The following is a 12,925-nucleotide window of genomic DNA, read 5'->3' on the forward strand; positions in this document are numbered from 1 at the left end:
AATGTCCTTTCCAGAAAGGGAATATATTTGGATGGACTTGCTCTTCCTATTGGGACTATCATTTTTCTCACTTCAATTTACAAACACAACACATACAAGGAAAAACCCCAGATACTGAGTCACAGACTCAGAAGGAAAGAACACATGGCTCTTACATTTGTCTATACATAGCTGACAGAAAAGCCAAAAGGTTTGTTTGCACAGCCAATAAAAGCATGAAACCTACTGCTGTGCAATACATAAACAATCCTCCAAGACATCACCACAAATCAGAGTCTTCAATGCTTTGAATGCAGAACTATTAAAATAAAAGCTAGGCACACATGATTTGGGAATGACACCTACACTCATCTCGTAAGTGTCAGCACAGACAAGGAGAAATGCATGAAAAGGGTCCAAATGTAACAAGATATGACTCTTGGAAAAGCAGGAGGTAGCCAAGGAGCTGCTGTTGCAGCTGAGTATGCAAATCAGGATGCCAGACCCAGAATGCCTCTTTTGCTAGGAAAGCAGGCAGCAGCTAGCCCTCCCACAAGGTGGTAAAGAGTTCTTTTGTAATTTTTATACTCTGCTACCGGTGACATATACCTGGGTAAGCAAAAATGAAGAAAAGTAAGTTCCTTTTTCCTGAAGGAGAAAGAATAACCTGCAGCAACTGGCTACGTATTGTTTCACATTCCCATTCCAGCATGCAGTAATCCACTGCAAAGCTGGCATTCAGCTGTAAACCAGTATCTTTTAGGACAGCAGATGATGTCATTTTCTGATTGAAAATGGAACATGACTTATAAGAAGATTAAGAGTGTTTCATTCACATGAAAATATATGGAATTAATAAAAATCTAATTGTATTCAAATTGCATTGTATTCAAACACTCATCTAAGCAAAGGTTAAATATCAGGAAAAACTGTGAAACAGCTGTAGATGGTCTGACCAAAAACAGTTAAATGCTTCAAAACACCTGGAGCTAGAAATGCTCAAAGGTTACTGGTTGGTAAGGAACACAAGGGTATCATTACCTCAAGAAAAACTCTGGATGGAAATAAGGAAGAAACAGGTAGAATGACAGGAATCATTTACAGAAAGTAAAATTACTTCAGTATGTAATTTTAATTGTGGATAGTCCATTGTTTGATTACTTAAAATGAAATACATAATAAAATCATACAAAGCAAACTCTTCCAGTTTGGAAGATGATGTACAGATTTATTTCCATAAATACAAACTGTAAAGCTATATTAAAATATCTTTTTAAAAGTTTAATTTTTTTAACCCTGTAGTTCTTATGCAATTATCAAGTAGTAGAAGCATGTAAATCTGGATTGCTGCACTGAAAAGCCAGACAAGTCAACCACCCTGAAGCTGATCTGCCAGGTTCCCTCCTAAGTGATCTTATGAGTTATAGTAACAACACAGAAGGCTGGATCCAACACCTGAAATTCCTCAAACTGTATAAATGGAAAATTGGTGACACAAGTCTGACCCTAACAGGAAGAGGTCACAAGGAGTACAAGTGACATATCCTAATCTTAGTGGTCAACCAAGATTTCTCTCTCCAGCAGTGCAAGCAGCCAAGAAAAGCAGCTCTGGTTTGAGGTATTTTTAACTCTTTTAATGAAGACAAATTCTGAGCTCTGTGTGTAAATATAAAAGCAACACATAGATACATTTAAAATATGTTTAGCTAGCATTTTAAAAGTTATATGACATTGCACCCAGGAAGGTATTTTAACACCATTTTTGTATCTTAAATGGCTGTCAAGTCATGGTTATAAGTAATCATACTTTGATACGTGAAATAATAATTTTGAGTCCTTTGTATTTTTGGAAGGGTATTTGATTGTATTGATCAAACATGTAATTGCTAAAATCCCAACATTACTTATTCTTGTCTAGCATATACCACTTAAAAATAGAGAATAATCCTTTAACTTGCTATGCATAGAATTTCATAGTCTTCTGCATCAGTTAAAATACTCCGAAAGAATACAGATAGTATTTATTTTAACAGAATAATACAATAATCCAAGTTGGAGGAGAATTCTAGAGATTACATGGCCTAACCTCCTGTGAGAAGAACCTTACAGAGTCCTGCTGAGTGGAACCTCCGAGTCCTGCTGAGCCAAGCCTTGAATATTTCCACTGCTTATGTATTAAAGACACTCAGCAACAAGAGTTTATGAAACTGCAATAAAAAAACGCTACTCAATGGCATCACTTCTATGCTTGCAGTTTCTCTGCAGTCAGCACTTCCCTGCAGGCCTCACTAAGCCAGAGTTTAGAAAATTATTTGCTTAGTAAGTACATCAAGTTCTTATGGGAAAACCTGGTATTACAGTAACTCTGAATAGATTAACCATCCAGACACCTTAACATGAATGGTAGAGAAGGAGGGGCTGATTTTCTTGGAGAGTGTACGTGACACTGACAGCTCTAAAACTACAATCAAACATCACCAAAAAAACACTGCTGGTTTTGACAGTTTTTAGAAGTCTAAAGACTATATGAAGAGAAATTCCTTGTTACTGATCTAATAAAAAAGCTCCTTCTGTGATCTTCTTTTAAGTAAATAAAACTAATGTGTGACAGAGAGATAAAAAACACCTTGTGATTTAAAAAACTAGCAATATGGCAGTGATACAGAAAAAAATCTCATTCTGTAGAAGACAGATAAAGTCGATTTGACAATTTGGGAAATGAAAGCCAAACAAGAAATGCAACATAAAATTTTGATTTATGGAAAGCAAAACCTTGAATTAAGAAGAAAACTAAATAAGCATAGGACAAAGTTCTCTGGGTTTTGTGCCACTGCTACACATAGCAAAAATGAACCGGGAGATTCATCTTGCATGATGCCTGTATATGAAATTCAGAAAATGTAACCCTGATGTACTGAGTATGCAAAAAGTCCTTTTTGGAGAGGATGAAATATTTTTAAATGCCTTTTTTTTAAAGAAGAAAGCTATCTAGTGACTAATATCATTAGTGAGAAATACAAAAGAAAAAATATAAAAAGAAAACACACCCACCTGGCTACAGAATACATAAACAGGAAATCATTGTCAGGTGATCCAGGAGTCTTACTATAATCTGTATATTTCTTCTGTGTAGTACTTTTTATATCTTTCATTACAGATTCCATTTCTTTACTGAGATTGGTTTCAGACTATGAACAAAGACACACAAGAAGATTAGTTAATTTTACCTGAAGAAATGCAGTAGCTGATTATAAAGCATAGCGCCTTCATATTTGTAAAACACATTTGCAGGTTATGAAAAAGTGTGCATTCACAGAAGTGTCAGGATATTTTGGATAGTTATTTTGATTTGCTCTGAATATGAAAACATAACTGGTTTTTCCATCTCCTAAGTTTAAGAACCTCAGTACTTGTGCTATTTTAAAGTATATTTGCACTGTACAGGTACACAAAAACACAGAGCATCTCCATTGAGACTTGAAGGTAACAAAATTTAATATAATTTATTCTGTCATTCAGAGGACCTTCCGAAGCTTTGTAAAACATGAGCATCTGCAAATTGCTCTTTCTGTAAAATGAATAATCCATACCTTACAAAGTTCTTAAGAGACATAGTTTAAATAGCTTCCAGTTATGAGACTATTGCTGTTTTTTCACTGCATGAAAATTACAAATATATTTTACAGTACATGATTTTGTTCTATGTAAATTACTATGGAGAAAGTTGAAAATGTACCAAATAAAAAATTATATTAATCACATTTTGTCACAGCTTTCAACTGTTTATTTTTAGTAGGTAATGCAGCAAATGCTCTGAGTTTCTTGATAAGAAAACAATAGTATGTTGCCTTCAATATCAGAAGAAAACGAACTTTCCGAGGTTGCCAGGATTCTAAGAGATCACAAATGCAATATAATATAAAAACTGAAAGGTAGAGGCAAATTAACAAGGATCTTTCTGCCTTACACTGATGCTTACTGGGAAAGTTCCCAGCTGTTCTTGAAGCTCTTCCACCTCTTGCACAAGATCTTGCAAACACTTGTTACTGTGACTTTGCCAAAGGCTTCTTTCCATGTTGTTTCCAGGATAACAAGGAAGAACGCTGTTGGCAAACTGCCTACACAGGGGACAGGTAAATTCTCCTTTGTCCACTGAAAAACCCTGGAGGACTTGGTCATTCTAAAAGGAAATAAAAGAGATGGAGCTGAAATTTGTGAATGATTATTGGTTTTTAGCTTGGTATTTCAGGTGTATACTGAAAAAAACTAAGTCTAAGACCTCAAATTGTAAAGAAAGAATAATTAGAATAGTTACCCACTTTACTGACAAAGGTCTTAGCTACTAGAGACTGTCTTACAATTCTCCAACTCAATTTTTCTGATTTTTAAGCACTCTCCATTGTCAACAATATCCCCATAATAAAGTAGAAAGTCTTCAATGGAGTATTTCCAAGATTTCAATTGTGTTGTCTCTTTCTGACAATTCCCATGAAGTTTGAGACTCCAAGTACAGGCTGAAAAAAGCCTAATCAGGTAGCCATTGGCAGGCAGCATGAAAAGAACCCTGATTATTTCTTCTATCACATGAAGGATGAAAGAATGGGCACAGAAGTACACATTTGGAAACTGAGGACATATCCTCAGTGCTCCTGTAAACTGGCAAGAAATCTTGCTTCAGCTTCATGAATTGCCTCCGTGGTTTCCCATGTTGGTATCTAACTGTATTATGTAAAAATAAATGTTTTATCCAGATGAATACAGGTCTATATAAATTATCTCAGTCCTAAAAATGGTAGTAAATAGTCAAAATTATTATGCACTCATCTATGTATTAGTAAAACATGCTAGGATCAGAAGTTCACTTAAATAATCCAGAATCTTCAAGAATACAATTACATGGAGTAACAGTTTGTTTCAAGTTTAATAGAGAATCCACCAAAAAAATGACTTCAGAACTTACATGGTGCAAAAAATCACCTTTCCAAAATTCTGTAAAGTGAGACTCTACCATGAAAGTCCAGATTTTGCTGCTGTATTCTTTATGTGATTTTTGTGTTATTTTATATTTATCTTGATGATACAATTACTGCTGCAAGCAAATTGAAATTAATATGGAAAAGAATTCATCATGGGATCCAAGTTGGCACACCTTCTAGTTTCTTTAGAGGTTAAGTTTCACACAGTAGGAGCAATGCTGATACTAAAAATACAAGAAATTGCTCACAGTCTTTCTCAAAATGAAAAGAAATCAACAAAAATTACAAAAAAATCCTAAACCGGAAAAACAAACTAACAAAAACCACAAACACCCTCCTCCACCAACCATCTCCCTCCAAACAAACAAAACCTCACCAAAAGACCCACCAAACCCAAAACCCAAAGAAATATCCTCTAAAGTAATTTTGAACAAAAATGCAGGTTCATGTGAAACAAGAAGTCATCACTTAGTCTTTATTTTTTTGTGCTGGTTAATTTTGCACGAGATTTCTTCTGATACATCAGAATAACAGAAAACAAAGTACTTTTGTTAATAATGTCAAGGTGCCATAAGAGATTAAGTTCTCAAAACATAATGGAACTATTCTGTACAGACATACAAAACGTGGGATTGAATTGATTTAAACAGCATAAATCCAACTGACTTCAGTAAAAGCAGTTCAGATCCAAATAATCAACTATGAGCCTCAGTTCTACTTACCCGTAAGGATTCCATGTAAGATTTGTGACAATCTATGTGTAAAGTGTGACCACAGGTTTGTACATAAACACCTCCTTCCCAGCCTATTGACACTGCTTGTAGGCAGGAACTCTAAATCAAAGCAACAACAGGAAGAAAAAAACAACTATAATATATAAAGCTATAAAAGTATTTATTAAAACATCAAGATTTACAAGATGGACAGATTTCTATTTGCATGCTACCTAATTAAAGATATCCTGAGGAAATAAAGAAAAAAAGAATTTATAAAAAGTGTTTATTTATGCTGCTGACATGGCAGCTCTTATGCTATTCTTTCCAATAGTTAAACTTCTGCAGTTCTTGTCAGTTAAGATAACTGCTTTAATGAATTTCTTGTATTACTGCATGAAGGTGGGTCTAACTCCCACAGCTGTTCCAATAGCAGAAGTGGTCCCATTTAAAAGGGCAATATACTGTTCCAACACATTTCATTCAGTTTTGTAGATAACCAAGATAACAATACCATAGTTATATAATTAAACCACAATCTCTTATTAAAATTAATTGTAAACACTTATGGGTTTTAATGAGTTGTTGAACAGCATCATATATAACTCATCATAATTGGAAAAGAGAACAAATACTTGTTTAGGGAGCTCGGCTGTATAGTAGGTTTGTTTTAAAAACATTGGCCTTATTGGAAGACTGCACTTACAGCCCTCAAGTCCAAAAAAGTCACCCCACTGCTATTTTTTTCCAGAAAATAATGATCTGAAGAAACAATCACATCTGGCAAATTTACAAAAAATTCTCTTGCAGAATATCCAACTTTTTGCTTAGGTCTTTCAGAATTTCACTTTCTAGCATGGAAATGCATGATATTTTCCTTAGAAAAAGATGCTTTCTGAAAAAATTGACCAATTTTTAGGACTGTATCGAAACAATTATGAATTTTACTCTACATTAATCTACATAAGCGAGCTTGGCTGCAGTTGGCAAATTTTAATTATCTGTGGATGTGATTATGAAAAAGCTAGCAACTGTGTTAGAATAAAAATTGCCAGTTTTTCCACTTTAAAGACAATCTTTAAGCTTCTAAAGGCTCATTATTTAGTTAGATACACTGAAAAGCTGGCATCTCACCTAAGACTAGTCAACAGAAGCTAATTTAGGATCACAAGTTCCATATTATTCTCCCTGAAAATGATTTCTCAGAGCAGTTGTGTATTATCTTACATAGCTCTTTTAGGCAATAGCAAGGGAAGTCACTAAGGTCTACAATTGAATATGCCCTGCTAGGCAACAAGAATTGGTTCTCAAAATTAAATGTGAAAAGCTGTAACTTGGCTTTGTGAAGTGGTGTAAAACTGTTTGGAACAGCTAACAGAACTGCAAAGCAGACCTCTACTATCAATTAATGTAAAACTGAATTTCAGATGTTGTGCAGAGTTGAGGATTCAGTAAGAGAGGATGCATTCTACTGGTTTCTCCTTCCCATCCACTCATACTCCCCTTCTCTGTAGTGCTCAGAAACCTGTTACAGATTAAAACAACTCTTTCCACTTACTCTGCACTTCCAAAATACTTTTACCTGATTAAGAGCAATTCCTTGACTGGGTTTTCTGAATGGCTACAAGAAAACCGGTGTTTGCTTAGACAGTGAACCCACATTTCAATTGTGTGGTCACACTGGAGTGTGAAATACCTTCTTCTAGAGAGTATCTGTGTGGCTGTTTAATGACTGTGTAGCTGTAGATACACTAGATGCCTACTGACAAAAATATAATGGGAGGAAGCCAGAAATTAATTAAAAATAAGGAGCCTATCAAATGTAAACACTTGAGAATGACTGCAACATGAAAAAGCGCTTGCTAAATGTAGACATGAAACTAGGAGAGCTCGAAGTTGCACTTTCATTTCTATTTTACACACAGTTGTGGTTAGGTGCCAGCCTAGTGCCAGGCAATGCTTACATCTTTGAAGTAGCGCTGCAGCGTTGTCAGCCTGACGTCGTGCAGCGCGGCGCAGGTGTCCCAGGGATAGATCTGCTCCTCCTCACTCGTGGGGAGCCTCCTCGGCTCCGTGCTATTGCGGCACTGCCCCAGCACTGCCACGGGGAGGGAACACACAGGGTAACAACAGCCTGGACAACTCACACAACAATCAGGCCAGTCTGGTTTGTAGCTATAATGTGCCTTGATGTTAAAAAGCAAAAACTTACTAAAGAATCTAAAGACTGAAAGTTGTTCTTTTGCACTTGTACATAATATATATATACATATATATATACACATACACACAAACACCTATATCCTCTAACATTCGTATCTACATGCAGATACACTGATGGCTGTTTAATTTCCTTTTCCTTCCAGGACTGATTTTCCTGCAGGTCTGTAATGTACATTTGCAAAAGCTAATAGAAAGCAAGAAGGAATTAAACAATTTGTTCTTTCCCCAAACTTTTTAAAAGTTCCTTATGTGTCTCATAGAGGACCATCCACAATAAAAAAAATAGGAAACCCAGTGCTCCCAGACTTAATGAGACACAACAGCATTTATGCATACATGCTAAAAGCTGCAGAAACACTGTTTTTCCCACAAGCCACACATTCATACCTGAGGATGCCTGTAATAGTACAACTAGCCCTGTAGGTCTGTCTTCAGTAGAAGGGCCACTTTGTCCACAAATAACACAGTCATATATTGCCTCAGAAACATGCTGTTCGGATGTTGCTACCTCCATGGCAATGTCAGCATCTGGTGATTCTAAAACCAAATAAGAAAATTTATATTCAACAGAAGTAAAGAAATCCAATTGAGGATTTCCATCTAAGGACGTCCAACCCATCTGCATTGAGGTAGTGATGAAAAAACTACAAAATAATTTCAGTAGAGAAACTAGATAAACTTTCTCTAGTTTATCTACAACTAAAATATTGTCAGTTGCTTGAAACAAACCTTTCTGCTTCCAAGAAAGACACCTACAAAATGAAGTACATGTTTTTTCAATAGGCAAAATTACTCCCCGTGGAATTAAATGCTTTATTTGAGTTTCATATTAAACTTGATCTCTTAAAAACTTCTATAAAAGAGAGATCTAACTTCTATCTCATTAGATATACTGAAAACTTTGAACATAGAGAGATGAAGGACAACGATATGACTCTCTAGTAAAACCAGATTAGCTGACTGAAGCAACCATTGGAAGGAAAAATGACTCTGTTTTCTTCATGGTCCACATTGCTCCTTCCTAGGTGCACAGAAATGTTCAAGGCTAAGGCCCAGCTCTGAAGTACCAAAGCCACTGCACTTCACACAGCTTTGATCACATGACAATTGGTGGTGTTCATTTCAGGGCAAACCATTTTATGTTATGTTACAATCAAAGTGAGGAATTCCTTATTGATATGAAAGAAAAGCACCACAGAACTAATGATCCACTCCTGGCTGCTCAGAAACACATACAGTCAGCCTCTTACCTAGAATATGTGGGTTCTTTGTGTCTTTCCCAGAACAAAATTTTTCGGAAGGAAAACACTTCCTCCCTAACTTCAACCATACCCTTTATCCCTCTGATTAAGTAGCCTGAAGTACTGAATAAAGAATCCAAAACCTTGAGTACAGCAACAGTCCTCATGCAGAATTGTTTTTAGGAGAACTGCTGTCTTCTGAAAGTCTACTACAAGCTTGGCACAGGAGGCTGCTGCCATAAGGAGAGGCGTGTTGGGTGCCAGGCAGAATATTTCTTTGCTATAAAAAGCTCCATGCAATGCTCTTGCTCACAGGGCTAAATCAAAATTACACTGTTCTAGTAAGTACTGATTTCCTAGTCAGTTATTGAGGGTCATATGAAAATGAGCCCTGATCTTCACTGACGTGCAGTTGTTAATATTGTACACATGTCTATCACCATCTAGTGGCAGCCAGCTGTACAGTGAAATAAAAAGCACAATGCATCAATTGCAAATGTCCAAAACATCCAGGAGATTTAGAAGCAAATGGTAGCAGAGAAGGGAGGAAGCAAACACTAAGTGCTATATTTTATATTGAACATCACCTCATAATTGTGTAATGCACAATCACGTACACCTATGTATCAAATGCAAGAAATGGCAAGGACTAGAGTTCCAGCTTTCTTTTCCCTACTTTTCTAAAATATTGTCAATGCAACAGAAAATATGCAACCATTCAATATTTTTCAGAAGTGTAGAAAGAGAATACAATGTATCAATCTGATTTAGAGCAATTCAATGAAAGTCATCAGAATCTGTCAATATTTAATTTACAAAATACCATTAATTCATCACAAATTGCCTGTTTAACTTGAGGAAAAAAAAACCCCAGAACTTAGGATTTAAAAGGTGTTTAAAATCGGTTCAATACATGCAATCTATACTTTTGTTGCCTATGGGGAACAGGCACATAAAAATCAGGCTAATTTAATTTTAGAACTCAATGATTAAGTGCATGCTTCCTTCACAAGTACTAAGTCGGGGATGTAGCTAGGCTATTCTGGCAAATAATAAAATTCCAAGGAAAGTAAGGTACCAGCACCAAGGAAGATTTCCTAATAAAGTAATTTGCACCTGAGCTAGTAAAAGAAAACAAAGGGATATTGGCAAGAAATTTAAATCTCAAATAAGTAGGCATACCAGAAAAACTGTAACCAAACAAAACCCCTCACTTCTTTTGAATGGACTCTGATAAACCCCAATTACTCACTTCAACTAGCTCCAAAGACTTAACCTAATTGTTTCACAGACTTGCCCTAACGATGGCAGTGCATAAAGAAGGAGCCAAGGAAAAAGGCAAGGTAAGACACATTGTACTGCTATCAGTTCACGAGGTTTCTGTCATGAGATTTTGTCTTATGTTGTAGTTTACCTCATCCCCTTTCAGTGGGTTCTGGAACTTTTCTTTGTCCTTAGGAATTATTTCACAAATCTGAATAAATATGAACCTTAGAACACTGAAGGAGGATGGACAAATTTAAACTGTGACAGAAATCCAGGGAAGAGCCAAACCCTGTAGCTCCCAAGAGTTTTTTAAAAGTTAATAATTAAGCTCTTTGTATAGTTTTGTACCAACAGAAGTAGAGACACAAAGCTACAAAAACATAGCACTTCCTACCTCCTAACAAATTACTGATCAATCTGCTAACAACCAGCACATTGATGTACTGCCGAATGCATTAAAATGAATTTAATTTCATTTCCACTCTCCAGAGCTAAGGATGCATTCTGTTATTTCCTCCACCTAGCAAAGCCCCCAAACCAAAAGGGCTTTGTAAACACAGTACATATAGTTCACAATCTCCACTGACTGTAGTCAACATTTGTCCTGCTGCACACATTGTGTCAAAGAGGCCCCTGGGTATCAGAGCAACCATTAGTATGCTAATATTCTTTGCCCTGACCCAGCATATACATTCTCAAGAGATCAGTACCTAATTTATTTTTCTATCTGGGTTCAGAAGATTGAGTGTTAGGAAATATATGTCACCTTGCATTAAGACTCTGAGCTTCTTTTTAAGTCTAACTAAGGAATGTTTCATGAAGGACAAAATGGTGTCCTGCTAAGAAACACATTGCAAGAAAGACAGAAAATATCATCTGCATACTTATGAGGATGTATTAAAAAAGTCTAAAAATTACATCAGCCACTTCAGAGACATGAAAACTATTGAAGAAATCAATCTTAGCATTTATAATTAACAACTTAACCAATTTACAATTCTTCAGTGTGGTAAGTAGTTCAGCAGCTTGCCTGGAACAGATCACATTTTGTTTTTATAAAATTCAGACAGACATATCTTCACAAATATAACTGTAATTTGTTAAAGGCTACTATTAAGCTAGAACTGAGTGGTTTAGTTTTGTTCTTATCAAGTCGCAAGGTTATGAAATATTTTTAAAATTTCTTGCACAGAGTTCCACATGACAAGATAAACCATGGTCTCACCCTGGGGCAGTGCTGGTGAAGCTCAGAGGAGCTGTAACCAGGAGCTATAACCAGGAGCAGGAAGACATCTGGAGCTGAAACCAACACCACACTTTTGACTCTCTGGACAGTCCCCCAGACACATTAAGAGCTCTATCTGCTGTTTTTAGAACACTTTGCTTGGTTTATTTTTTTCCTTTTTTGTTTATCCTGCAGTCAAACAGCTAAAGACAGCACAGTGGATGCTGTTCTATCCTAGTTCATTAACATAACTGTTTCTAAATTTCACCTAATTACTTCCAGGCAAGCTTGAATGGCAATGCAGTTCTGCAGATGTCACAGAATATAAATAGAAAGTAACAGGGGGCACAAATGGAAAGTGCTACATAATTGGATTTTTTTCTACAGTAACTATGTGAAAGAAAATGCCAACCTTTATTTTCAGAATCTCAGATGATTTTGTCTATATCAATTCAAATAAAGAAATTCTACTAGAAAAATGAGACACATTTAATATTGAATAATTAACACGTAATTAGGTAACTTCCTTTTAAGCCATGTTTCATTGCAGCATCCCAACAATCAAAGAGCAATACCTCAGGGGATTAACAGTGCCTCTGTGCACTTTATTAAACACTTTAGAAACTAAGAAGTATATGGGTTATAATAATATAACCTTTAAGCTTTGGCTATTCTCCATTATTCCTATCTCTTCCTAGGCACATTTCTTTACAGAGTATTTCCAATCTTCTACACTGTCAATAGAAGGTATTATGAAGTTTTTAAGTGCTATACCCCAAACCAATACAACAGTTCTCCCATTTTACCAGTGATAATAATATAAATTTGCCCAAATGGCACCAACTGAAACAGTCACAAAACAAGGGAGCTGAGGCCTCACCATCCCTGCATTTTTAACAGTATTACTGATACAACAAGTGAATAAGACAAACCTACTGCTGGGCTTCAATCTATAAGAAAAGTAACAGGTAACAGACTTTGCTTGAGAGGGGAGTGAATTCCTACTGATCTTGGTATGAATGGATTTTTCACTTTCTAACAGCTATTTCAGCACTGTTAGGCTATGACTCAGGGTAAACCTATGAATTACATAAGAGTAGTTTTGAATTGAATCATTCAAAAAAGACTAGTTTCAAAATTCTTACTGTGTTTTGTGCTTCAAAATTACAATAACAATAGTTTCTGCAACATTTTCAGTCATTTTCTGTATCGTATAGAGATTGAATTCACAGCCAAACAAACCACCTAGATACAACAAACTGAAGAAAATATTCCTGGCAAAAATTAATCTAGATTTTTAAA

At 35.8% G+C, this 12,925-nt stretch overlaps 1 protein-coding gene across 4 annotated transcripts in view; it reads right to left on the bottom strand.

The window, feature by feature from the left end:
* The window catches only part of UBR3 (ubiquitin protein ligase E3 component n-recognin 3), a 98,636-nt gene that overhangs the window by 34,514 nt on the left and 51,197 nt on the right, over positions 1–12,925 (bottom strand). For 2 of the 4 annotated variants that reach the window (XM_064718461.1, XM_064718459.1), the window contains 5 exons: positions 8,279–8,428; positions 7,633–7,766; positions 5,678–5,788; positions 3,959–4,159; positions 3,031–3,167 (listed from right to left, as the gene is read on the bottom strand). In XM_064718461.1, the coding sequence (XP_064574531.1) occupies positions 3,031–3,167; positions 3,959–4,159; positions 5,678–5,788; positions 7,633–7,766; positions 8,279–8,428 (733 nt within the window). Of the gene's footprint in view, positions 1–3,030; positions 3,168–3,946; positions 4,160–5,677; positions 5,789–7,632; positions 7,767–8,278; positions 8,429–12,925 lie in introns of all 4 variants that reach the window. The other 2 variants (XM_064718460.1, XM_064718458.1) reach the window with 1 other exon arrangement.

Source organism: Zonotrichia leucophrys, chromosome 7 (genome assembly GCF_028769735.1).
Source record: "Zonotrichia leucophrys gambelii isolate GWCS_2022_RI chromosome 7, RI_Zleu_2.0, whole genome shotgun sequence".
NCBI lineage: Eukaryota > Metazoa > Chordata > Aves > Passeriformes > Passerellidae > Zonotrichia > Zonotrichia leucophrys.